Source organism: Lepidochelys kempii, chromosome 24, assembly GCF_965140265.1.
Source record: "Lepidochelys kempii isolate rLepKem1 chromosome 24, rLepKem1.hap2, whole genome shotgun sequence".
Taxonomy (NCBI): domain Eukaryota; kingdom Metazoa; phylum Chordata; order Testudines; family Cheloniidae; genus Lepidochelys; species Lepidochelys kempii.
The window spans coordinates 18329276-18356248 of record NC_133279.1 but is presented as its reverse complement, the minus strand read 5'-3'; the positions used below and the strand labels follow the sequence as shown (position 1 = coordinate 18356248).

Sequence of the window (26973 nt, the reverse complement as noted above, 5' to 3'; positions counted from 1 at the left end):
TGAATCCCAGCCCACCCCAGAACCCCCCAGCCCTGCACCACCACCCCCCACGAGCGCTGCGCCACCCCCTTCTCCAGACCCCCCCCAAATCCCAACCCCCCTGAGCCCTCCACTGCCCCCCGTGATGCAGCAGGGAGCGAGGTGGACTGACCGGGGAATGCTGTCTAGGTGGTGGCCCCAGATCGGGTGGTGCCCAACACCTACCTGACCCTGACAGGGGTGGGCAGGACCCCATTCAAGGTGCCCGTGGCAAGGGTACACCTGAAATGGGGGGCCAAGGAGGGCCCCAAGGATGTGGGGGTGCACCACCATTTGCCCACTGAAGTTTTGATGGGGGGAGACCTAGAGGACTGGCCAAGCAAGCCCCAGACTGCCCTGGTTGTGACCCGTAGCCAGAGCCAGCGAGGGGCACTGCGCCCTGACCTCGGGGAGGGTACCACACCGGAGGTGCAGGACCCTTCCCTGGTGGGGAGGGAGGGCCGAGGGGCACGGCTCAGAGAGGCTGAGGCCTCAGACCCGGCCAGCGATAGGGAACCGGGCCCCATCCCTTCCCCAGCCGCTGAGTTCCAGGCCGAGTTGCGGAAAGATCCCTCCTTGCGGAAGCTCAGGGACCTGGCCGACCTCAGTGTGGGACGGACCATGAGGAGAGGCTGCCAGGAGAGGTTCCTGTGGGAGAAGGGGTTTCTGTACCGAGAATGGGCTCCCACAAGGGAAGTAGAGTCCTGTGGGATCAGGAGGCAGCTGGGGGTCCCCCAGAAGTATCGCCGCAGGCTCCTGTCCCTGGCCCATGACATCCCCCTCGCAGGGCACCAGGGAATCCGGCGCACCCGGCAGAGGTTGCTACAGAACTTTTACTGGCCCGGGGTCTTTACCACAGTCCGGCAGTATTGCCGATCCTGTGACCCCTGTCAGAGGGTGGGGAAGGCCCGGGACAAGGGGAAAGCGGCTTTGAGACCTTTGCCCATCATAGAGGAGCCTTTCCAGAAGGTGGCCATGGACATCGTGGGGCCTCTCAGCAAGACGACCCGGTCGGGGAAGAAATACATTCTGGGGGTGGTAGATTTTGCCACCCGCTACCCCGAGGCAGTGCCCTTAGCTTCCATTGAAGCCGACACCGTGGCCGATGCGCTCCTGACCATTTTCAGCCGAGTGGGGTTCCCCAAGGAAGTCTTGACAGACCAAGGCTCCAACTTCATGTCGGCCCTGCTCCGGTGCTTGTGGGAGAAATGTGGGGTCCGGCACGACTGGGCCTCAGCTTATCACCCCCAGTCCAACGGGCTGGTGGAGAGGTTTAACGGGACGCTAAAGATGATGCTGAAAACCTTTATGAACCAGCACCCGCAGGATTGGGACAAGTACTTACCTCACCTGCTGTTCGCGTACAGGGAGGTGCCCCAGGAGTCGACCGGATTTTCGCCTTTCGAACTGTTATATGGCAGGAGGGTGAGGGGCCCCCTGGACCTGATGAGAGACGAGTGGGAGGGGAAGGCCACTCCCGATGGAGAGTCAGTGGTGGAGTATGTCCTGATCTTCCGAGAGAGACTGGCTAAACTCATGGGCCTGGCCAGGGAGAATCTGGCCAGAGCCCAGAGGAAGCAGAAGGTCTGGTATGACCGCACGGCACGGGCCCGTGCCTACGCCACCGGGGATCCGGTGATGGTTCTCATCCCCGTGAGAAAGAACAAACTACAGGCCGCCTGGGAGGGCCCTTTCAAGGTCGTCAAGCAGCTCAATGAGGTAAACTATGTGGTGGAGCTGTCGAACCGGGCACACCACCGCCGGGTGTACCACATGAATATGATGAAGCCATATTATGCCAGGGGGAATGTGGTGTTGGCCGTGTGTGGACAGTGGGAAGAGCAGGGAGATGACCCTTTAGTAGATCTATTCCCTGGGACCAGAGCTGGTTCCCCCCTGGAAACAATTCCTCTCTCGGATCAGCTAACCCCTGCCCAGCAAGCTGAGGTCAGGGAGGTGCTGCATCCGTCCCGACAGCTGTTTTCCAACCAGCCTGGACGCCCTAATCTGACTGTCCACCGGGTGCAGACAGGGTCGCACCCGCCGATAAGATGCTCCCCCTTCCGAGTCACAGGGAAAACTGCTCAGGACCTGGAAAGAGAGGTCCGGGACATGCTGGCTTTGGGGGGGATCCAGCCATCTGCCAGCCCTTGGGCCTCGCCGGTGGTGCTGGTCCCCAAAAAGGATGGGTCGGTCCGGTTCTGTGTGGACTATCGGAAGCTCAATGCCATCACTGTATCGGATGCCTACCCCATGCCCAGGCCGGACGAGCTCCTAGACAAGCTGGGAGGAGCTCGGTACCTTACCACCATGGACCTTACAAAGGGCTACTGGCAAGTGCCGCTGGATGCAGATGCTCGGCTGAAATCGGCCTTTATCACCCCGCTGGGGCTCTGAGTTCCTGACCCTGCCTTTCGGCCTCAAGGGAGCGCCGGCCACCTTCCAGCGCCTGGTGGACCAGCTCCTGAGGGGGATGGAGAGTTTTGCTGTGGCGTATATTGATGACATCTGTGTCTTTAGCCAGACTTGGGAGGACCATGTGTCCCAGGTTAGACAAGTGCTGGACCGACTCCAGGGAGCTGGGCTGACTGTAAAATCGGAGAAGTGCAAGGTGGGGATGACAGAAGTATCTTACCTGGGCCATCGGGTGGGGAGTGGCCGCCTAAAGCCAGAACCAGCCAAGGTGGAGGTGATCAGAGACTGGCCCGCTCCCCACACCAAAAAGCAGGTCCAAGCCTTTATTGGGATGGCAGGATACTACCAAAGATTTGTGCCCCACTTTAGGGCCATAGCCACCCCCATCACTGAGCTAGGCAAGAAGGGGAAGCCAGACAAGGTGGTCTGGACCGAGCAGGGCCAGGAGGCTTTCCGGGCGCTGAAGGAGGCTCTGGTCAGTGGCCCAGTTCTGGCAAACCCAGACTTTGACAAGCCCTTTGTGGTGTTCACCGATGCCTCGGACACGGGACTGGGGGCGGTGTTAATGCAGGAGGATGAAAAGGGGGAGAGACACCCCATCGTGTACCTGAGCAAGAAGTTGCTACTCCGGGAGCAACACTACGCGGCCATCGAGAAGGAGTGCCTGGCCATGGTGTGGGCCCTCAAGAAACTAGAACCCTATCTCTTCGGGCGACACTTCACCGTGTACACCGACCCCTCTCCCCTGACCTGGCTGCACCAGATGAAAGGAGCCAACGCCAAGCTCCTGAGATGGAGCCTGCTCCTGCAGGATTACGACATGGACGTGGTCCACGTGAAGGGAAGGGCCAACCTGATAGCGGATGCGCTGTCCCGGAGAGGGGGCCCCGAACTTCCCCAGGTCACTGGTCAGAGTGACCCCGCTCCGTTCGGTCTCGAAGGGGGGAGAGATGGGACGCAGCAGGGAGCAGGGTGGACTGACCGGGGAATGGCGTCTACTTCTGCTGGGACTGTCTGCGCGGGGGATGGAGGAGCCGGGGGTGACTCCTCTGGAGTGAGGAGACCTGAGCCTGTCACCGGAGCTGGGCGGGGTTGGACCCAGGTGACGCCTTTCCCCGGGAAAGTGGACAAAGGCTGGAGGAAGAGCAGGGGGGAGAAGTGAGACTGCGGGAGGGGGGTTTCGGTTTCAGTTTGGGAGCTGGCTGGGGAAATGCAGGGAACCCCAGGGCTGGGGTCTAAGCTCCCTGCTCCCCCAGAAGGACGTGATTGAGGGGTCCTGGTTGTACCCACAAGCTCTGTTGTGGACTGTGTTCCTGTTGTCCAATAAACCTTCTGTGTTACTGGCTGGCTGAGAGTCTCAGTGGATCCCAGGAAGAGGGGTGCAGGGCCCAGACGCCCCCACACTCCGTGACACCCCCACCCCAGCCTCCTCCCAGCCCCCTCTCCCAGCCCCGCCCCCAAATTCCACCCCCCCAGCCTTGCACCGCCCCCCGAGCCCTGCACCGCCCCCTCCCCGCCCCCCCGAGCCCTTCACCGCCCCCACCCGATCCCCTCCAGCACTGCACCACCCCCTCCTCGCCCCCCGAGCCCTGCACTGCCCCCACCCGATCCCCTCCAGCCCTGCACCGCCCCCACCCGATCCCCTCCAGCCCTGCACCGCCCCCTCCCCGCCCCCCCGAGCCCTGCACCGCCCCCACCCGATCCCCTCCAGCCTTGCACCGCCCCCTCCCCGCCCCCCCGAGCCCTGCACCGCCCCCTCCCCACCCCCCTGAGCCCTGCAGCACCCCCCGCCCCCCCTCACGTCTGGTTGCAGTGGGTGGTGCCGTCTCCGGTGTAGCCACGCTGGCACCGGCATTCGTAGGCCTCGGGCGTGTTGCGGCAGCTGGCGAAGGGGTGGCAGCGAGCCATGCCCAGCCGGCACTCGTCCACGTCGGGGCACTGCCCGTAGGACCACGCGGCGGGCTGGGCGGGGGGCAGCCCCTGGCTCTCCCACAGCGCCACCGAGCAGTTGGGGAAGCCGCCCACGCCGGAGAAATCACCATGGAGGCACCTGGGGGTGGGGGGAAGCGGCGGGGGGGTCACAGCAGAGACAGGCGTAGCAACACCCCCCACCCTGAGCCTGCCAGTCCCCGCCCTGGGGATCGGGTCAGAGCCCCCTAGAGGGGACAGGCCCCGGCCCCATTCCCTGCCCCCCCGAGCCAGCCAGTCCCCGCCCTGGGGATCGGGCCAGAGCCCCCTAGAGGGGACAGGCCCCGGCCCCATTCCCCGCCCCCCCCCCGAGCCAGCCAGTCCCCGCCCTGGGGCTGGGTGGGAGCCGGTGCCCCCCAGAGCGAACGGCCCCCCCAGCGTGTTACCTGCCCAGCGTGGGGTTGTCCGTGTTCCCACACCAGCCACACTCGAAGTGCTGCAGACAGTCCCGGCAGGTGTTGAACTGGGCACAGTCCAGGCACTGGGGCACCGAATGGACACTGGGGGCAGGAGACAGATGAGTCAGTCCCCTGCTCGGCTCCACCCCCTCCCAGAGGCAGGAGAGAACCCAGGAGTCCTGGCTCCCAGCCCCCCCCACCCCTCCCGCTCGGCTCCACCCCCTCCCAGAGGCAGGAGAGAACCCAGGAGTCCTGGCTCCCAGCGCCCCCCGCTCGGCTCCACCCCCTCCCAGAGGCAGGAGAGAACCCAGGAGTCCTGGCTCCCAGCGCCCCCCGCTCGGCTCCACCCCCTCCCAGAGGCAGGAGAGAACCCAGGAGTCCTGGCTCCCAGCGCCCCCCGCTCGGCTCCACCCCCTCCCAGAGGCAGGAGAGAACCCCGGAGTCCCTGCGCCCCTCACCTGTCGTACCAGCCCCGGCAGTCCCCGTACGGGTACTTGGCCAGGTAGGCGGCGAAGAAGAAGCAGCTGCGGGTGGACTGGCACCAGGCGCACTGGCTGGAGTTGGACAGGCACTCGGCGCACGTGCTCCGCCTGGGGGGTGGGGGGGGGGTTACTGCGCAGCTCCCCAGAGCCAACTCCCTGTCCCACCCCCAACGCCCAGCCCCCCCCAGACAGTGCCCACCTCCCTGCCAGGCAGCACCCACGTGGCCCCAGCACCCTGCCCACACGCTGACCCCCCCAGACAGCGCCCACCTCCCCCCCAGACAGTGTCCACGCAGCCCCAGCACCCTGCCCACACTGACCCCGACCGCCCCCCCAGTCCCAGCCCCCCACGAGGACTCACTGGTGGCACAGCGCAGGGCAGTCATGGGGGGCACGGATGGCGTGGGGCTGCCGGCCCCGGCGGCTACAAAGTAGATCCCCCTTCTTGCTACTGTTCACTTGCCACTCGCAGAACGGGTCCTGGGGGGATACCAGGAGGGTCAGAGACCCTCCCTGCAGAGCCAGCACCCCCAGAGTCCTCCTGTACCCCCTGTTCACCACTGTTACATGGCCATGGTATGTTCTGCACTAAGCCTGCCTGCAGAGGGATCACTTGGAAACTCATAATGTGCTGAACATCATTGTCCTGCTAACACGGGTATAACCACGCGGTGCATGAAGCTGGGTGGTTTTACAGGGTGTTTGTTACTGAAACGTGTTGCTGTCATGGGGTCCCCGGGCGACGCTCTGGACCTGCTCCCTATGAAGTGAGGCAGGACACTGGGGGAGTCTCCTCTCTGGGAGCAGCCTGTCTGCAGGACACACAGCTCACCCGGCTCCCACCTTCCTGGGTCTGACCTCGGAGATTCAGCCTCCTCTGCCCCTCCGGGCGCTTCCCACAGTGAGTCCGCTCAGGCGGGGCTCCTGGGGAAGCCAGAGGGTCCTGCCCCCCAACTCCGCAGTCAAACGTGACTCTCAGCCAGCCAGTAACACAGAAGGTTTATTAGGAGACAGGAACATGGTCTAAAACAGAGCATGTAGGTGCAGAGAATGGGACCCCTCAGCTGGGTCCATTTTGGGGGGCAGTGAGCCAGACAACCCCGTCTGCACTTCACTCCATGTCCCAGCCAGCCCCAAACTGAAACTCCCTCCAGCCCCTCCTCCTCTGGGCTTTGTTCCTTTCCGGGGCCAGGAGGTCACCTGATTCCTTTGTTCTCCAACCCTTTAGCTCTCACTTTGCAGGGGGGAAGGCCCAGGCCATCAGTGGCCAGGAAACGGTGTCGTGTCGACCATTCTCTGTGTCCAGATCCCTGCACACACCTGCCCTCTAGGGCTCTGCAAGGATCATACACCCTTACCCCACCCCCTAGATACTTAAGAACTGCCTAGGGGAAACTGAGGCACCCCCACAATATTCAGAGGAAACTTTAAGAACAGTCCCGCTTCATCACAGCTGTCACGCCGGGGAATGCCCACGGACCCCCCAGAGACAACAAAGGACAGGCACGGGGGCTAGAAACTCTCCCCGGCTCACGAGCTGCTTGCCGGAGGAGATTGCTACTGCACCCGAGAGACCTTCCAATCTTACGCACTCAGGGTGGGGGGAGGAGCTCTGCCTGCACCTCGGTGCCAGGGGGGTGCACCCTAAGAGACACCATCACCTCTCTGCCCCCCCGAATAGCAGGACTGGAAGGGACCCCGCAAGGTGTCCAGCCCAGCCCCCCGCACTCATGGCGGGACCAGGTGTTATCTAGACCCCCTGATGGGCCTGGGGGAGTCACTGGCTGGGTTCCCCTCCGCAGGGGCTGCGGGACGTCTCGGGGCCGGAGGAGACATTGGCTGGGTGAGTCTGGGGACTAGATCCCGGTTTGTAACCAACCCTGACGGCGCCGCCCCTCCCTCGTTACCAGCCCTGCTCAGCTCAGGGATCGCTGCTCAAGCTAACGAGGGTGGGGGAGGGGCACTTTCTTTGCGCCGGCCAGGGCAGGAGACTGGGCCTGGAGGGGGCGCTGTTCCCCAGGCACAGAGTCGGGGGGGGGCCCCGGTTCAGCCGTCCATATCGTACCCTAGGGAACATCTCGCCCTCCCCACGCCCCCCAGACCCCACCCCCGGGTGCCCGTCTCACCGTGCTGCAGGCATGGCAGTCCCGGTACTCCTCGCACAGGAAACAGTTGCTGGGAGAGAGGACGAGGCGCACGGAGCCCCCCCCGCATGGCCCCCCGCCCCCCGGCCCCTCCAGCCGGCCGTGGCAGCTGGCGCTGAGCGGGCACCAGCCGCAGCCCTGGTCGGCCAGGCAGGCCAGGCAGGAGGGGTAGGAGTGGCAGGGCCCCGCGCGGAACGGCTCCAGGAAGAAGTACGAGATCTCCTGGGGGGAAAGCGGGAGAGTGAGAACCAGGGGGCACCCCCGGCAGCCAGCCCCATGCACCCTAGCAGCCCCCAGGGCACCCCCGGCAGCCAGCCCCACGCACCCCAGCAGCCCCCAGCGCACCCCCGGCAGCCAGCCCCCCAGGGAACCCCCCAATCGGTCTGCACGGCCTACCCCAGCCAGCCCCTCACCCTTCCCCAACTCACAGCACCCCAATCATCCCTCTGCAGCACCTGGGTACAGGTGTGTACACAAGGGGGAGAGGGTCGGGGGTACACACGGGGGTGGGGGGTACACCCTGCCACCAGGCAGAGGGATGGGGGAGGGTCCGGGGGTTCACATGGTGGGGGTACATGGGGAGTACACACAGTGGGCGGTACCGGGGGGTACGTGGCAGTTATCAGGGGTGTGGGGAACTGGGGGTTACACACGGGACAGGGGGTACGTGGGGGGCCCACGGGGGGTTCCGGGGGTTACTCACGCTGCCGCCCGGCACGCCGGTGCGGTCCCAGATGAGGGTGAGCTCGCTGCTCTGCCCGGTGCCTGAGCTGTTCAGACGCCCCTCGACCTGCAGCAGGTATTTGTTGCCCCGCTCGGGGCTGCCGAAGAGCCGCTGGGCGCCCGGGCGCTGCAGGGGGCGCGTCTCCCTCTCCTGCTGCACGGCCCAGCGCCCCACCTCCTCCTGCCACGGGCCAGGGGTCAGGGGCGGGAGCCAGAGCCCCCCGCTAGCGTCCCCCCGACCTGCAGAGCCCCAGAGCTCAGCGCCCCCTGCTGACCCCCCACCCCACGGAGCCCCAGACAGAGCTCAACACCCCCCGCTGACCCCCCACCCCACGGAGCCTCAGCACAGCGCCCCCCCGCTGACCCCCCACCCCACGGAGCCTCAGCTCAGCGCCCCCCGCTGACCCCCCACCCCACGGAGCCCCAGCACAGCGCCCCCCGCTGACCCCCCACCCCACGGAGCCCCAGCACAGCGCCCCCCGCTGACCCCCCACCCCACGGAGCCCCAGCACAGCGCCCCCCGCTGACCCCCCACCCCACGGAGCCCCAGCACAGCGCCCCCCGCTGACCCCCCACCCCACGGAGCCTCAGCACAGCGCCCCCCGCTGACCCCCCACCCCACGGAGCCTCAGCACAGCGCCCCCCGCTGACCCCCCACCCCACGGAGCCTCAGCACAGCGCCCCCCGCTGACCCCCCCACCCCACAGAGCCTCAGCACAGCGCCCCCCGCTGACCCCCCCACCCCACGGAGCCTCAGCACAGCGCCCCCTGCTAGCATCCCCCCAACTCACTGAGCTGCAGCACAGAGCTCCCCGCTCCACAGCACCCCTGGCTGGCCCTTGCCCTACAGCAACCCCCACTGGTGCCCCCTGCTGACCCCCCACCCCACCGAGCCCCAGCACAGAGCTCCTCGCCCCACAGCGCCCCCTACTGGTGCCCCCTGCTGACCCCCTGCCTCACTGAGCCTGCAGCACAGTGGCCCCCACTGACCCTCATCCCGCAGCGCCCCCCACTGACTCCCTGCCCCACAGTATCCCCCGCTGATCCCTGCTCCTCTGCACACCCTGTTGACTCCCCACCCCACAACCCACCCCGGGCCACCCGCTGCAGCACAGACCCCCCAGCACCATGCTGGGGCGGCCCCGGCTCCCCCCTTACCAGCTCGGGGGCGTTGGGGGCACGGCCCAGCTTGGCGACCACGTGGAGGCGCTGCACGCGGGCCCAGATGGAGACGTGGGGGGCTGGGGGGGGCCCGGCCAGCAGCGGGTAGATGAAGCCCTTGTAGACCAGGGAGACATCCATCTCCGAGCTGGGGCTCAGCGTGATGGTCGTGCTGCGGACGATGGACACCTGGGGGGGCACTGGGATCAGTCTGCTGCAGCCCCCCTGTGAGGCACCCCCATGCTGCCAGCTGCCCCTCCCCAGCCAGCGCTGCGAGCTTCCCCTGGCAGTGCCCCCTCACCCTCTCCTTCCCCCATGGGGGACCCGGTGCCCGAGCTGCCCCTCCCCTGCTGGCATTGTGAGCTTCCCCCAGCAGTGCCCCCTCACCCCACCCCCCCACGGGGAACCCATGTGCTATCAGCTGCCCCTCCCCAGCTACCGCTGCGAGCTTCCCCCAGCAGTGCCCCCTCACACCCCATGAGGAACCCCGGTGCCCCAACTGCTCCTCCGGCAGCGCCCCCTTGCCTCCCCCGCACGGGGAACCCCGGTGCCTGAGCTGCCCCCCAACCTTGTCAGGCTGCGAGTCGTTGCGGGGGTGCTGGTAGGTGATGAGGTGCAGGCCGGGCAGGAAGTTGTGACGTCGGCAGCTCTCCAGGGAGGTGATGAACACAGGGCGTGGCCCCCACCAGCCGTAGGTACCCGAGATCTGCCCCACACGGCACCGGTTCTGCTCTGTGCGGGGCGGAGGGAGGCTCACAGGCCCCTGGGAACGCAGCAACCCATGTCCCCCTCCATCGCTCCCCCAGGAATGCCGCCCCCCTGCCCTGCCCCATCTCCCCCAGCATATACAGCCCCAAATCCCCTCTGCACAAAATGCAACACCCCCTCCTGGCACCCTCCAGCCCATCCCCCCAGGCAACCCGCCCTCCTAGAGTGATCCCAGAAGAGCCTCAGGTTCGGGGCAGGGAGGAGGGAACCGGGTGAAGGAGAGGGCTGGGGGGAAGGAGAGAGACGGGTGGGGAGTGGAGGGGTAGGGGGCTGGGGGGAGGAAAGGCAGGTTGGGAGGGGGCTGGGGGGAAGGAGGGGCTGGGAGGAGGAGGGCTAGGGGGGAAGGAAAGGCGGGTGGGGAGGGGAGGAGGGCAGGGGGGGAGGGGGTGTGGCGGGGGCCGAGGGGCACTCACCTGCGACAGGCATGCAAGTCTCATTCTGCACGCACCATCCGAAGGGCCCGGGTGCGTGGGGCAGGGCGGGGGCTTCCCCCCCAAATGCCAGGCAGGACTCACAGTCCACCAGGAGCCGGGCCAGGCCCAGGCAGCCGGTGCTGGGGCACTGAGAGAGAGACGTCAATGGGGGAGCACAGCCAGACCCCCACTGCACCACCCCGCGCCAGGGAGAACCCAGGCCCCCTGGCTCCCAGGCCCCCCTGCTCTAACCCACCAGACCCCACTGCCCTCCCAGAGCCAGGGAGAGAACCCAGGTGTCTGTACCCCACCCCCAGGGGTGTGACGAAGTGGGGGATTTTCTTACTGTTTTGCATGAGCACTGTGTGTGCCTCAGTTTCCCTGTGTGTAACGAGGTGGGAGGAGGGGGTTTGTTGTTGCAGGGTACCAGGTGTGACCTCGCTTAGCAGCCAGGACCCCAGACACCGGCCTGGAGATGGGGGACCCAGTGACTGGTGACGGGGAGGCCCAGCCCAGCTTGGGAGCCAGCCGGTTCTGGCCAGTGGGGGGACAATGGGCTGAGGAGAGAGGGGCCCGGGGCCCTGACCAGCCAAGTCCTTGCAGGGGGGAACAAAGGAGGGAAGAGAGGGGCCCCAGCGGCCTGTTTATCTGGGACCGAAGACAAAGGACAGAGGTGGGGGAGATGATAACAGCTGATTGGCTAGAAGGAGGGGGCTGGGCTGGGGACAAGGAGCAGTCGCAGCCCATGGGGACAGGGACAGATCCAGCTGGCCGGGGCTGAGATTGGCCAGGCCCCAGGGCCCCGAGAACTGCCCAGGCTGGGTCCAGACCTTCAATAACCCTCCTGTGTGATGCTGACGGGGAGTCTCTGCAGCTAGAGATCGGGGGGCGCTGCTCCCTCTGGGGGTGGGGGCCCCGGGGGCCCAGAGCGAGGGGACTCCCTGAGGGGTTCCCGGCAGAGCCAGGCTGCTGGGGGCTCAGAGGTGCGGTCCCGGTGGGCGGGGGGCTGCAGAGCCGGGGGGTCACTCACGTTGCTGGGGGGTGCGGGGCTCTGGCAGGCGTCCAGGCACCAGGAGCACTCGGGGTCCTTCCCGCAGGTGCTGCTCTCCGAGTACATGGAGCAGTAATCCAGGTGGTACTGGGGGGGGGGGTAGGGCAGTCAGGGAGGGGCTGCTCCCCAACAGCCCCCCCCCCGACCCTCGGCCAGGGACCCCCACCCCTCTCCTCCCCCACCAGCCAGAGACCCTCCCCAACTACCCGCCTGAGAGCCCCCTGGCCACCTCCCCACGTAGATGCAGCAATAGCCCCTGTGGGAGGGGGTGAGGGGGAGTTAATGGCCCCCCAGACAGCTCCCCTGCAAGCCAGAGCCTCCTCGTCCCCCAGCCAGAACCACCAAAGCCCCCAAGCCAGATCCTCTCCACACCATGGGCCAGAAAAGGGTGGCGGGGTAGGGGGGGGTTTGCTGTTCTGCTCCCGTGAGATCCCAGGGCGCGGAGGGGAAGCCAGGGATCCTGGGGGGCAGCAGGGGCTGGGGGGCCTGGCAGAGGTTAGGGTCCCTGTGGCAAGGCTCAGGATGGAGGGGGTGCTGGGGGGTGGCGGGGCCCCGGGGGTCACTTACGTTCTGGGCGGGCACCTGGAAGACGAAGGTGGGCACCTTGTAGGCCACGAGGTCCCCGCGGGGGGCCCCACTGAACCCCCCGGCCACCAGCAGCACATTGTCTTGCAGCACGGCCGCCACGTGGGAATAGCGCCCCCCGGCCGCCCGCCCGGCCCGCTCTGCCAAGAGGGGAGCATCAGCCCGGCGCAGAGACCCACGGGCCCCCCGCCCGCCCCGCTCTGCCGAGAGGGGAGCTCAGCCCGGTGCCGAGACCCACGGGCCCCCCGCCCGCCCCGCTCTGCCGAGAGGGGAGCATCAGCCCGGCACGGAGACCCACGGGCCCCCCTCCTGCCCCGCTCTGCCGAGAGGGGAGCATCAGCCCGGCGCCGAGACCCACGGACCCCCCGCCCGCCCCGCTCTGCCGAGAGGGGAGCTCAGCCCGGCGCCGAGACCCACGGGCCCCCCGCCCGCCCCGCTCTGCCGAGAGGGGAGCATCAGCCCGGCGCAGAGACCCACGGGCCCCCCGCCCACCCCGCTCTGCCGAGAGGGGAGCTGAGCCCGGCACCGAGACCCACGGGCCCCCCACCCGCCCCGCTCTGCCGAGAGGGGAGCTCAGCCCGGCGCCGAGACCCACGGGCCCCGCTCCTGCCCCGCTCTGCCGAGAGGGGAGCATCAGCCCGGCGCCGAGACCCACGGACCCCCCGCCCGCCCCGCTCTGCCGAGAGGGGAGCTCAGCCCGGCGCCGAGACCCACGGGCCCCCCGCCCGCCCCGCTCTGCCGAGAGGGGAGCTCAGCCCGGCGCCGAGACCCACGGGCCCCCCGCCCGCCCCGCTCTGCCGAGAGGGGAGCTCAGCCCGGCGCCGAGACCCATGGGCCCCCCTCCTGCCCCGCTCTGCCGAGAGGGGAGCATCAGCCCGGCACGGAGACCCACGGGCCCCCCGCCTGCCCCGCTCTGCCGAGAGGGGAGCTCAGCCCGGTGCCGAGACCCACGGGCCCCCCCGCCCGTCCCGCCCTGCCCCGTGCCCCCCAAGCCCCTCACCGTGGGGCAGGCTCTGCGCCAGCGCCCGGCCGGGCACCCACTGGTGGCAGCCCAGGTGGTAGAAGAAAAGTTCGTCCTCGTAGCACTTCTCCTCATGGTAGTGAATGTGCACGTTGCCCCCTGCGGGCAAGAGGGGTCAGACTGGGGGGGGGGGTCAGGCGGGCATCAGACCAGCGGGGGGGGAACATCACAGCCATGGGAGGTGGGGGTCAGACCGGGGGGGTTAATTCTCACTCACCACAGACCCACATGGGGGGGCTGATGATGGAGGAGGGGACAGAATGGGGGCATGGGTAGGTTCTGGGGCGGGGTTAGCGGGGGTCTCGGGGGGGCGAGCACATAGGTGCCAATGATGGGTAAGCATAAGGGGGTGTCACTCAGCGTACGCTGCCATCTGGGCCCGGTGACATGGGGGCGGTTGAAGGGGGGCCCAGTCGGGGGTCCCCAGCCCCTGTGGTGGACAGAGGTGGGTCCTGTGCGGGGTCCCTGTGAGGAGTGAGGGGGGTCCTGGCAGGGGCGGGGTCAGAGTGGAGTCCCAGCGGGGGGGGGGGGGTCAGAAGGGGGATCCCGGCGGGGGGGGGGGTCAGAAGGGGGGTCCCGGTGGGGGGGTCCGGGGGGATCCCGGCCGGGGGGTTCCCTGTGAGGAGTGAGGGGGGTCCCGGTGGGGGGGGTCAGAAGGGGGGTCAGAAGGGGGGTCCCGGCGGGGGGTTCCGGGGGGGTCCCGGCGGGGGGGTCAGAAGGGGGGTCCCAGTGGGGGGGGTCAGAAGGGGGGTCAGAAGGGGGGGTCCCGGCGGGGGGTTCCGGGGGGGTCCCGGCGGGGGGGTCAGAAGGGGGGTCCCGGTGGGGGGGGGTCAGAAGGGGGGTCCCGGCGGGGGGTTCCGGCGGGGGGGTCCCGGCGGGGGGTCCTGGCGGGGGGGGGTCAGAAGGGGGGTCCCGGTGAGGGGGTCCGGGGGGGATCCCGGCCGGGGAGTTCCCTGTGAGGAGTGAGGGGGGGTCCCGGTGGGGGGGGTCAGAAGGGGGTCCCGGCAGGGGGGTCCGGGGGGGTCCCGGGCGCTCACCGTACACCACCATGTAGCTGCCCAGCACACTGGCGCTGTGGAAGACGCGCTCGCGGGGGCCGTGCTGGGGGTCGCGCCCGCGCAAGGTGCTCCAATGCCGCCGGTCCACGTGGAACAGGTCCGTGCTGTTCACCCGCATGCTGAACCTGGGGGGGGGTCAGCCGGGGAGCGTGACCCCCCGTCCCCCCCCTCGGCCCTCAGCCACACCCCCCCAACGCCCCCAGGCACACCCCTGCCATGCTCCCAGCCGCGCCCCCAGCCCCCCACGGCCCTCAGCCACTCCCCCCACAACCCCTCCCTGGGCCCCCCAGCCACACACCCCCAGCCCCTCCCTGGGCCCCCCAGCCCAGCCCCCTGTCCCGCTCACCGGGCTGTGGAGGGCCGGTGCCCCCCGTACACCAGCAGGGCGCGGGAGGGCGGGTGGAAGACCATGGAGTGCCCGGCAGCAGCAGGCGCCTTCCCCCCGGCGGGCACCACGCGCTCCCACTGCCAGCCCTCCAGATGGAAGCGGAACATCTGGGAGGAGAAGACGTCCATGGCGGTGCGGCCTGCGGGGGGGGGGAAGCGGGGTTAGCAGGGGACGGAACCCAGGTGTCCTGGCTCCAACCCCCTCCGTGCCCCCAGGCTCTAACTCCTAGCCCCCTGTCCTGGGGTCCCCGGGCGATGCTCTGGGACTGCTCCCCATGAAGTCAGGCAGGACTCTGGGGGAGTCTCCTCTCTGGGAGCAGCCTGTCTGCAGGACACACAGCTCACCCGGCTCCACCTTCCTGGGTCTGACCTCGGAGCATTCAGCCTCCTCTGCCCCTCCGTGCGCTTCCCACAGCGAGTCTGCCCAGGCGGGGTCCTGGGGAAGACAGAGGGTCCTGACCCCCAACTCCGCAGTCAGACGGGACTCTCAGCCAGCCAGTAACACAGAAGGTTGATTAGACGACAGGAACATGATCTAACACAGAGCTTGTAGGTGCAGAGAACAGGACCCCTCAGCTGGGTCCATTCTGGGGGGGCAGGGAGGCCAGAGCCCAATCTGGGCCCCCCTCCATTTCCCCAGACAGCTCCAAACTGAAAACTCTCCCTCCCCTCCTCTGGCCTTTGTCTCTTTCCCAGGCCAGGAGGCCACCTGATCTCTTTGTTCTCCAGGCCTTCCACTTGGCACCTTGCAGGGGAGGGGCCCAGGCCATCAGTGGCCAGGAGACAGAGTGTCGGCCATTCTCTGTGCAGACACCATCACACTGGCTCTCTAGGTGTCTGCAACAATCCCACCCACTGATCCCACCACCTAGATAATTAAGAAATGCCTTGGGGAAACTGAGGCATCCACACAGTATTCAGAGAAAACATTAACAACATTTCCACTTCGTCACACCCCCACTCCCTTCCCAGAGCTGGGACACAACCCAGGCGTCTGGTGTGATGAAATGGGAATGTTCTTAATGTTGTGTCTGAATACTGTGTGTGCCTCACTTTCCCCTGTGTGTTACTCCAGTACCTAGGGGGGGCAATCAGGGTGCCTGATCAGTACAGAGGCGCCTAGCGGGCAGATGTGACGCTGACTGGCTGTCCAGGCACAGAGACCGGCCGACACCCTGTATCCTGGCGACTGACGGCTGTCACGGAGAGTGGGGGAGTCTGGGCCCAGCACCCCTCTTCCTGGGATTCACTGAGACTCTCAGCCAGCCAGTAAAACAGAAGGTTTATTGGACAACAGGAACACAGTCCAAAACAGAGCTTGTGGGTACAACCAGGACCCCTCAGTCAAGTCCTTCTGGGGGAGCAGGGAGCTTAGACCCCAGCCCTGGGGTTCCCTGTGTTCCTCCACCCAGCCCCAACCTGAAAACTAAACCCACCCCGCAGGTTCCCTGCTGCAGCCTCTGTTCACATTCCTGGGCAGAGGTGTTACCTCCCCCTCCCCCTCCTGGCTCAGGTGACAGGCTCTCAGGTCTCCCATCCCCAGGGCACATTCCCAGGTCAACACCCCCCCCTCCCTGCTGCGTCCCATCTCTCCCCCCTTCGAGACCGAACGGAGCGGGGTCACTCTGACCAGTGACCTGGGGAAGTTCGGGGCCCCCTCTCCGGGACAGCGCGTCCGCTATCAGGTTGGCCCTTCCCTTCACGTGGACCACGTCCATGTGGTAATCCTGCAGGAGCAGGCTCCATCTCAGGAGTTTGGCGTTGGCTCCTTTCATCTGGTGCAGCCAGGTCAGGGGAGAGGGGTCGGTGTAGACGGTGAAGTGCCGCCCAAAGAGATAGGGCTCTAGTTTCTTGAGGGCCCACACCATGGCCAGGCACTCCTCGATGGCCACGTAGTGTTGCTCCCGGGATAGCAACTTCTTGCTCAGGTACACGATGGGGTGTCTCTCCCCCTTTTCATCCTCCTGCATTAACACCGCCCCCAGTCCCGTGTCTGAGGCATCGGTGAACACCACAAAGGGCTTGTCAAAGTCTGGGTTTGCCAGAACTGGGCCACTGACCAGAGCCTCCTTCAGCGCCCGGAAAGCCTCCGGGCACTGCTCAGTCCAGACCATCTTGTCTGGCTTCCCCTTCTTGCATAGCTCAGTGATGGGGGTGGCGATGGCGCTAAAGTGGGGCACAAATCTTCGGTAGTATCCTGCCATCCCAATAAAGGCTTGGACCTGCTTTGTGGTGTGGGGAGCGGGCCAGTCTCTGATCACCTCCACCTTGGCTGGTTCTGGCTTTAGGCGGCCACTCCCCACCCGATGGCCCAGGTAAGATACTTCCGCCATCCCCACCTTGCACTTCTCCGCTTTTACAGTCAGCCCAGCCCCCTGGAGTCGGTCCAGCACTTGTCTAACCTGGGACACGTGGTCCTCCCAAGTCTGGCGAAAGACACAGATGTCATAAATATACGCCACGGCAAAACTCTCCATCCCCCTCAGGAGCTGGTCCACCAGGCGCTGGAAGGTGGCCGGCGCTCCCTTGAGGCCGAAAGGCAGGGTCAGGAACTCATAGAGCCCCAGAGGGGTGATAAAGGCCGATTTCAGTCGGGCATCTGCATCCAGTGGCACTTGCCAGTAGCCCTTTGTAAGGTCCATGGTGGTAAGGTACCGAGCTCCTCCCAGCTTGTCTAGGAGCTCGTCCGGCCTGGGCATGGGGTAGGCATCAGATACAGTGATGGCATTGAGCTTCCGATAGTCCACACGGAACTGGACCGACCCGTCCTTTTTGGGGACCAGCACCACCAGCGAGGCCCAAGGGGTGACCAATGGCTGGATCACCCCCAAAGCCAGCATGTCCCGGACCTCTCTTTCCAGGTCCTGAGCAGTTTTCCCTGTGACTCGGAAGGGGGAGCATCTTATCGGCGGATGCGACCCTGTCTGCACCAGGTGGACAGTCAGATTAGGGCATCCAGGCTGGTTGGAAAACAGCTGTCGGGACGGATGCAGCACCCCCCTGACCTCAGCTTGCTGGGCAGGGGTTAGCTGATCCGAGAGGGGAATTGTTTCCAGGGGGGAACCAGCTCTGGTCCCAGGGAATAGATCCACTAAAGGGTCATCTCCCTGCTCCTCCCACTGTCCACACACGGCCAACACCACATTCCCCCTGGCATAATATGGCTTCATCATATTGACATGGTACACCCGGCGGTGGTGCGCCCGGTTCGACAGCTCCACCACATAGTTTACCTCATTGAGCTGCTTGACGACCTTGAAAGGGCCCTCCCAGGCGGCCTGTAGTTTGTTCTTTCTCACAGGGATGAGACCCATCACCGGATCCCCGGTGGCGTAGGCACGGGCCCGTGCCGTGCGGTCATACCAGACCTTCTGCTTCCTCTGGGCTCTGGCCAGATTCTCCCTGGCCAGGCCCATGAGTTCAGCCAGTCTCTCTCGGAAGATCAGGACATACTCCACCACTGACTCTCCATCGGGAGTGGCCTTCCCCTCCCACTCGTCTCTCATCAGGTCCAGGGGGCCCCTCACCCTCCTGCCATATAACAGTTCGAAAGGCGAAAATCCGGTCGACTCCTGGGGCACCTCCCTGTACGCGAACAGCAGGTGAGGTAAGTACTTGTCCCAATCCTGCGGGTGCTGGTTCATAAAGGTTTTCAGCATCATCTTTAGCATCCCATTGAACCTCTCTACCAGCCCATTGGACTGGGGGTGATAAGCTGAGGCCCAGTCGTGCCGGACCCCACATTTCTCCCACAAGCACCGGAGCAGGGCCGACATGAAGTTGGACCCTTGGTCTGTCAAGACTTCCTTGGGGAACCCCACTCGGCTGAAAATGGTCAGGAGCGCATCGGCCACGGTGTCTGCTTCAATGGAAGCTAAGGGCACTGCCTCGGGGTAGTGGGTGACAAAATCTACCACCCCCAGAATGTATTTCTTCCCCGACCGGGTCGTCTTCCTGAGAGGCCCCACGATGTCCATGACCACCTTCTGGAAAAGGAGTACTTGTGGCACCCCTCAGACAGAGACGAACACCTACAAAATCTCTGTTAAGTTTTCTTACAACTACAATACGCACCTGTGGAAGTGAAGAAACAGATTGATAGAGCCAGAAGAGTTCCCAGAAGTCACCTACTACAGGACAGGCCTAACAAAGAAAATAACAGAACGCCACTAGCCGTCACCTTCAGCCCCCAACAAAAACCTCTCCAACACATTATTAAGGATCTACAACCCATCCTGAAGGACGACCCATCACTCTCACAGACCTTGGGAGACAGGCCAGTCCTTGCCTACAGACAGCCCCGCAACCTGAAGCGAATACTCACCAGCAACTACACACCACACAACAGAACCACTAACCCAGGAACCTATCCTTGCAACAAAGCCCGTTGCCAACTGTGTCCACATATCTATTCAGGGGACACCGTCACAGGGCCTAATCACATCAGCCACACGATCAGAGGCTCATTCATCTGCACATCCACCAATGTGATCTATGCCATCGTGTGCCAGCCATGCCCCTCTGCCATGTACATTGGTCAAACTGGACAGTCTCTACGTAAAAGAATAAATGGTCACAAATCAGACGTCAAGAATTGACTTTGCTGCAGGTCCCTGCTCCCTGCGCTCATAAGCTCTGTTCTGCGCTGGGTTCCCCATGACAACGACGTCTTTCCTGCGCCTGGTGCAGAGCAGCACTTGCCCCTGGCTGGGCGAGCCCAGCGGCTCCGTCGTACTCATCGCCTGGGCAACCGGGGGGAGATGTTCGTGGGCCCGTCGCGGGGAGCCAGTCGCACGCCGGGGCGGCCTTGGTTTCCCATGGGTGTGTGAGATGTCCCCATCCACCAGGCTTGGTTCGGATTTGGGTCAGAGTTCACCAAGACACCCACGGGAAGTCAAACCCAGACACCTGCTGCCCGGGATCTGGCCCAAGGTGCCGTTGTTTTCTGCCCTGTTTCGGGCATGGCTGCGTGTGTGAGGTAGAGCGCATTAAAGCAGCCCCGGGCGCCCGAGCTCGCTCCCGGTCCACACTGGCAAGGCAGGTAGAGTGCTCCTGGCACTCCACCTCGGCGAGAAGATGAACGCTCGCTGCATGGTGGCTGGAGCGCTGCGGCGTCCGTGTGGACGAGGTGTTGCATTTCTGCACCCTGATCAGCCTCTGGAAACGTCCCCTCATCCCTTAAGCCACGTGGCCACTCTTCTCATTGTTTGGAGCTCGCCCAGGAATGGGGAAGTGCCCTTTGAAAGCTCCGTTTCTTTACTGTGGGAGACAGAGGCCGGGGTGGGGGGGTTCGCTGCTGTCTGAACTTACAAGACAGCACGCTGACATGCTCTCAGCCCCCCAAAAACCCACTCTCTCCCCCCACAAACACACAACACTCCCTGTCACACTCCACGCCCCCCATTTGAAAAGCACGTAGCAGTCACTTGCATGCTGGGATAGCTGCCCATAATGCACCGCTCCCAATGCAGCTGCAAGGGCCACACGCCAGTGCGCTGCCAGCTGTCAGTGTGGACAGACCGCGGCGCTTTCCCTGCTGCGCTCGCCGAAGGCGGGTTTAACCCACAGCGCTCTACGCCTGCAGTAGCCATGCCCTGAGCCCAATCTGCTTTCCAAGCCTCCTTCTGACAGCAGCCTGCGTGCATGAGGCGAAACGAAAGTCCCCAAAAGGCTTGCGGGGCGAAAGACTTGGGAGGGAGGGGGCATTGTCAAGGTCTGGGTGGATCGGAGGTGTCTGGATTCGCCGAGTTTCGTGGAATGCTGTTCAGCATCTCCGGGGGGCAGCGATGTTACACAGGGTCGGTACCGGGGTGTTGGAGTCTGCACAACTAATAACCCGTCCGTGTCACACGCTGGCTGGGAGTCGCTGCTGGCTGCGGGGGGCAGGGCCCTTTGGTGGTGCTTGAGGCTCCCCAGGGGCCCCATCCAGGGGCCCTCACTGCGGGGTGTTCCCGGGGTCACCAAGGGGCTGAACGCTCCGAGGTCGGACCCAGGAAGGCCACAGCTGAGCAGGCTCCTGGCCCTGGTGCCAGTGGCCCTGAGGGGACAAGCAGCCCCTGAGTCCTGGCTGGCTTCATTCACAGCCGTGCCAGAGCCCCGAGCCTGCGACCCCGGGACACCTGGCTCCCAGCCCCGCTGCTCTAAAAACTAGCCCCCACTTGCCTCCCGGAGCCAGGGAGGGAACCCAGGTATCCTGACTCCCAGCCCACATCTCACCTCCGAAGACATAGAGCCACGTGTCGACCACAGCTGCGGCGTGGCTGGCCAGGCCGGGGGGCAGGGAGCCCGTGGCGTTGGAGGGGCCCAGCTCCAGCCAGCGCTCCGCGTGGGGTTGGTACATCCAGACGTCGCTGGCCAAGAAGCCGTCGGCCAGCTCCCCGCCACACAGCACCAGGCAGCCCTGCCAGGCCACGGCCACGTGGGAGTGACGGGCTGCCTGTGGGGAGAGAGGGGGTTAATGCCGGGGGCAGGGGACACACCACCGCGGGCTGGGGGGGGGGGGTGTTTGTGTGACGCAGTCTGAGGCTGACGGCCCTGCACCAGCAGCCGCCCGGCCTGAGGCATTGGCTACACCCCACGCTGGGCCAGGAGATGGATCTGAAACCTGCCCCCCCTGCCACCAGCAGCCCGGGGAGGCGGATGGGACCACGCGGGAATGCGAAGCCGGCGACAGCTGCCCCGTCCCAGACCGAAGGCTCTGCCCTGCCCCCCCGGGTCAGCCGGGGCTGGCCCCTCTGCAGCGCTGCGAGGGGGCAGGACGCCTCCGCACCGCCCGCCACGCCCTCGGCACCAGCGACACCCCGGGCACCCCTGGACACTCACTGGTGCAGCTGCTGCCCCTTCAGGCTGCGGCATTGCCGGCTGTGGGTATTCGTGGGGGCCGTGACTAGCCTGCGTCTAACCAGGCCGGGGGGGCGGGGGCTCTGCCCTGCCCAAAGGATCCAGCTGGGGTGGCAGGGGACACAGCCCAGCATGACCGGCCCGAAGCACGGCGCACAGGCCCTGCGGAAAGTGAGCGGCACCCCGGTGCCGGAGGAAATAGAGACAGGCGGACGTGACGCTCCCTCCCGGGCTGCCGGGAACCGGGGCCAGCAGCCGGAGCTCACCCAGCCTCGGGGACCAGGGTCACGGAGCCGTGGGGGAGACGAACAAGGCGAGACGCCCCCTCTGGCACCATCACTGGACGGATGCCAGGGGCCAGAACTCTGGCCAGCCGAGAAGGAGGGTCAGAGCCCTGGGGGTCGCCGTGGTGCGAGCTGGGCTCCCCGGGCGGGGGGGGGTCCTTCCACCAAGGGGGGGCCCGAGGTCTCTGGAAAACGACCAGCTTAGGCAAGACTCCTGCGCGGGAAAGACGGAGGCCAGGGCCGTGTGGGGCGCGGGGCAGAGGGAGGCCAGGGCCGTGTGGGGCGCGGGGCAGAGGGAGGCCCCGGCTGGCCCGGAGCCCGTTTGTCTACACGGCTGCTTCTGGCGCAAAACTCGGCTGCGCTGCCGTGAAAATCAGAGCCGCCCAAGGAACGGCAGAGCAGAGCGTCAGTGGGGACGCGGCGTTCGGGACGCCCGTGGAACTGGCCTCCCCCAGTGTCCCACAATGCCCGCGTGACCGCTCTGCTTCTTGTTTGCAACTCGGTGCCCTGCAGACACACGCCCCTGCCCCCGCTCGGACCCCCAGCCTGGAGAGCTCAGAGCCGCCGAGGGGGGCGCTCCGGGAGCGCGCGGAGAAGCATGAAGGTGGGACCTGGCACTGGGAACACAGCGGCAGGAGGAGACCTGTGCTGTGCGGGGGGGTCCCCTCCCCAGGATTGGTTGTTCCAGCTGTTGTGTGAAGGTAAAGAGGTGGCATGTCGACACACTCGCCCCCCCCCACACACTTCCTGTCTCACACTCAAACCATCCCCCCGCGTCAGCTGCAAACCGGCTGGCGATGGAGGAGGATACCCAGGGGATGACGCATCCCGTGAGGCTGGACCTGCCCCGTGAGGCTTTGCAAACCCTCCCCAGAGCCCCCCGCCGGCTCCGCTCTGTGTCCTGCATGTACCAGAGAGGGGTGATGGGGGGGATGTACCATGGAGGAGGGGGGTACAGGGGGGACGACGTGATGGGGGGATGTACCGGGGAGGAGGGGCACAGGAGGGGGGCACGTACAGGCCAGGGGGGGGTCGTACCATGGAGGAGGGGCACAGGAGGGGGGCACAAGAGCACAGGAGGGGGGAACGTACCGGGGAGGGGAGACGGGGGGGGGAACGTACCGGGGAGGGGCTCAGCACCCGGCTCTGCCACAGGTTGGAGGTGAAGTTGTAGATGACGAGGTCGCCCAGCGCCGTGTTCAGGTCCAGCCCTTGGGGAGCAGAGCAGCTGTGAGGGGGGCCCCCCAACGCCTGCCCCTCCCCACCCCCATCTCCCTCCCTACCCCCACCCAACCCCCCTGTCTCCCCTAACCTCCCTCCCCAGCTCCTGCCCCCACTGCATCCCCATCCGCATCCCCATCCTGCCCCACCTCCCCTCAACCCCACTGCATCCCCCTCCCACCCTGCACCCGGTCCCCGCATTCCCCCCCCACCCTGCACCCCCCACGGTGACCCCCAACCCCTCCCTCGCAGCGGCGGTGTCTCTGACCCCCGAAGATGTAGAGTGCCCCAGTGGGGGGCAGGACAGCGCCGGCGGCAGCCGTGCGGGGCCGGAAGTGGGGGTCGGTGGAGCTCACGTTGTACCAGCGCCCGGCCCCCTGGTTCTCGCCCAGCGCCAGGTCACAGGCCTCGCCCACAAAGCCCGGCTGGCACCGGCATCGGTCAGACTCCTGTGGGGACAGACAGACGGACGGAGGGTCCTGGCTCGCAGACCCCCCGGCCCTTCCCTCCGGTCACAGGGGAGAGGGAGCAGTCGGGGGGAGAGTCTCACGTATCTGTTGGCGGGGGTGGCGGGGCTCGGGGGGGCTCAGGTCGAAGGCCCCGTGGCCCGGGCAGTAGCTGTCGCAGTGGGGTTAGGGGGGCAGCAGGGCTCGGGGGGCGTGGGGAGGCTCGGGGGGCTCACCTGGTCGCAGGCCCCGTGGCCCAGGCAGTAGCTGTCGCAGTGGGGCTCGGGGGGGCAGGGGGGCTTGGGGGCAGGGGGGCTCGGGGGGGCAGCGGGGCTCGGGGGCCTCACCTGGTCGCAGGCCCCGTGGCCCAGGCAGTAGCTGTCGCAGTGGGGCTCGGGGGGGCAGCAGGGCTCGGGGGGGGGCTCGGGGGCCTCACCTGGTCGCAGGCCCCGTGGCCCAGGCAGTAGCTGTCGCAGGGGGGCACAGCGCAGTCCGGCCCCCCCCAGCCAGGCCGGCAGCGGCACTGGCCGTGGGGCTCGCAGGTGCCGTGGCCGGAGCAGCCGCGGGGGCAGAGCGAGACCCGGTAGCTGGCGTTGAAGCCCAGCAGGTTGTAGTTGGCGTCGCTGAACAGGTGCAGCAGCATCTGCGGGTGCGGGGGGGAGATGGGGTCACGCACACGGGCCCCCCAACCCCCACCTCCCCCCCAGCCCCTCAATCTCCCACCTACCCCCCACAGACCCCAGTCACCCCCCACCTCCCCACCGACCCCAGTACCCTCTCCTGGACTCTCCCCCCTCCTCACGCTGCAGCCCCGCCGGGGGTCACCTTGCCGGAGGTGGCCTCCAGGGGGGCGGGCAGGGTGCTGCCGCTCAGGCTGGCCAGCAGGGGGCAGCGCGGGGAGTCGCCGTCGTAGACGAAGAGGTAGTCGTAGGTGCACTCCGTGTCCATGAACAGGAAGGTCAAGAGCACGCGGTGCCGGCGGCTGGGGGCTGGGGAGATGGGGGGGTCAAACACGGGACGCCAATGCTGCCCCACGGGGACCACGGCTCCCAGCATGCACCACGGCGCCCCCAGGGCTCCGACCCCCTCCCCCGCAGGGAGCCCGGCTCCCAGCATGCACCACGGCGCCCCCAGGGCTCCGACCCCCTCCCCCGCAGGGAGCCCGGCTCCCAGCATGCACCACGGCGCCCCCAGGGCTCCGACCCCCTCCCCCGCAGGGAGCCCGGCTCCCAGCATGCACCACGGCGCCCCCAGGGCTCCGAACCCCTCCCCCGCAGGGAACCCGGCTCCCAGCATGCACCACGGCGCCCCCAGGGCTCCGACCCCCTCCCCCGCAGGGAGCCCGGCTCCCAGCATGCACCACGGCGCCCCCAGGGCTCCGACCCCCTCCCCCGCAGGGAGCCCGGCTCCCGGCATGCACCACGGCACCCCCCAGGGCTCTGAGCCCCCCAGTCTTTCATTGATTTCCAGGCCAGAAGGCACCATTGTGCTCGTGTTGTCCGACCCGCCAGAGACCTGCCCCGAATCCCCCCGCCCCTGGGCAGAGCCCCCACAGGCAGCCAGGCAGGACCGTAACGGCCTCAGGGGAGCCGTGGTCCAATGGGCCGTTCCCCTCCCAATGCCCCGTCGGGCCGGGTCCCGCTCCCCGTCCCGGCCAGGGGCGTGTCCGTCTTTCGCTGCCGGAGCCGAGAGCCCCCAAGAGCCCCCGAACCCGGGTCCCCCCGCCCCGCCCCGGGCCCAGCTGAACCGCGGGAGCCCCTGGCGGCTCTGGCTCTGGGGCAGGGCTTTGCACCCGCGAATCGCCCTCGGGGCGCGGGGCCCCCGGCCCGAGCCCAGAGGGGAGGGCCCCTCCCTGCCCTGCGCGAGGCCCCCGGCGGCATCGCGGGCGCCCCCCGCGTGCGGCTGGTGCCCCCCGCGTGCCCCACCTTCGATCAGCCACTCGCAGTTCCCGTTCACAGAGTAGTTGCCCGGCCCGTCGCTGACGAACCCCTCGGGGCCCCGCAGCACCTGGCGCTGCCCCTTGCAGTCGCCGGCGCCGGCCCAGCGGGCCCCGCTCAGCACCAGGGCCAGCACCAGGGCCCGCGCCAGGCCGGGGCTGCGGGGGGGGGGCGGGGCGCCGTCCATGCCAGGCTCAGCGGGCGCCGGGGGGCTCCATGCGCCAACCTGTGCGGGGCAGAGGGGGGTCAGGGGTGCGACAGCGCGGCGACCCCCCCGGGACGGCCACGGGGCGACCCCCCCACCCTGGGGACGGCCACGGGGAGACTCCCCCAATCCCCACGGCCACAGGGAGACCCCCCCACCCTGGGTACGGCCACGGGGCGACCCCCCCAATCCCCACGGCCACAGGGAGACCCCCCCACCCTGGGTACGGCCACGGGGCGACCCCCCCAATCCCCACGGCCACAGGGAGACCCCCCCACCCTGGGGACGGCCACGGGGCGCCCCCCCAATCCCCACGGCCACAGGGAGACCCCCCCACCCCGGGGACGGCCACGGGGCGACCCCCCACGGGACAGCCACGGGGCGACCCCCCCAATCCCCACGGCCACGGGGCGACCCCCCCAATCCCCATGGCCACAGGGAGACCCCCCCACCCTGGGTACGGCCATGGGGTGACCTCCCACGGGCCCAGGGGGCGACCCCCCTCCGATCCCAGGCGCCCCCAAAGCCGTGTGGGGACCCTGCAGCGATGGGTGGGCCCCGGGCGGGCAAGAGGCCCATAGGGGCCAGAAGGGATCTATAGGGGACGGGGGGGCGGGAGCAGGGGGGTCTATAGGGGCCGGGGGGGTCTATAGGGGGCGGGAGTGGGGGCCGGGGGGTCTGTGGGGGCCGGGGGGGCGGGAGCAGGGGGGTCTATAGGGGCCGGGGGGCGGGAGCAGGGGGGTCTATAGGGGACGGGGGGTCTATAGGGGCCGGGGGGCGGGGGCGGGCGGGGTCTATAGGGGCCGGGGGGCGGGAGCGGGCGGGGTCTATGGGGGCCGGGGGGGTCTATGGGGTCTATAGGGGCCGGGGGGTCTATAGGGGCCGGTCTCTCTCTCACCCGCTCGCTCTGCCCGTGGCGGACTCCGGGCCGGGAGCAGCGAGACGCGGGGCCAGGGCGGCGCGCGGAACCATAGAGCGGGCGGGGCTGCGCGGCGCGAGGGGCCCGGCCCGGCCGCTCTGGGCTCCCGTCTCGCTGGTTCCGCCCCGGGCTGGTGCGGGCGGGGCGCTCCGCCGGAGGAGGCGCAGGCCCCGCCCCCATCAGCCCCGCCCAGTCATACCCACGTCACCGATCATTCCCGCTCGGTCCCCGCCCCGATCCCCCCACGGGGCGTTAACTCTGAACCCTACTGACAGCCGCGGGCGGATACCCCTGGGCCCCCCTGAGGACAGGCCCCCCCGACCTACAACCAGCCCCTGATCCCCCCCCGACCTACAACCGGCCCCTGCTCCTCCCTCCCGACCTACAACTGGCCCCTGCTCCTCCCCCCCGACCTACAACCGGTCCCTGCTCCCCCCCCGACCTACAACCGGCTCCTGCTCCCCCCCCGACCTACAACCGGCTCCTGCTCCTCCCCCACGACCTACAACCGGTCCCTGCTCCCCCCCCG

The 26973-nt window shown here is 67.4% G+C and overlaps 1 protein-coding gene across 1 annotated transcript in view; it reads right to left on the bottom strand.

Moving 5' to 3' along the window:
- Positions 1 to 26532, bottom strand: part of MEGF8 (multiple EGF like domains 8) — a 56750-nt gene extending 30218 nt beyond the window's left edge. The window contains 21 exon segments of the mRNA XM_073323632.1: positions 4235 to 4483; positions 4788 to 4901; positions 5258 to 5389; positions 5643 to 5761; positions 7408 to 7647; positions 8129 to 8329; positions 9307 to 9498; positions 9878 to 10041; positions 10491 to 10638; positions 11521 to 11628; positions 12109 to 12266; positions 13127 to 13246; positions 14185 to 14330; positions 14552 to 14732; positions 20809 to 21028; positions 22839 to 22927; positions 23206 to 23386; positions 23820 to 24026; positions 24209 to 24372; positions 25309 to 25546; positions 26424 to 26532. Of these exon segments, the coding sequence (XP_073179733.1) occupies positions 4235 to 4483; positions 4788 to 4901; positions 5258 to 5389; positions 5643 to 5761; positions 7408 to 7647; positions 8129 to 8329; positions 9307 to 9498; positions 9878 to 10041; positions 10491 to 10638; positions 11521 to 11628; positions 12109 to 12266; positions 13127 to 13246; positions 14185 to 14330; positions 14552 to 14732; positions 20809 to 21028; positions 22839 to 22927; positions 23206 to 23386; positions 23820 to 24026; positions 24209 to 24372; positions 25309 to 25507 (3332 nt within the window). The 5' untranslated portion in view covers positions 25508 to 25546; positions 26424 to 26532.
- Between the last annotated feature and the right edge of the window lie 441 nt (positions 26533 to 26973).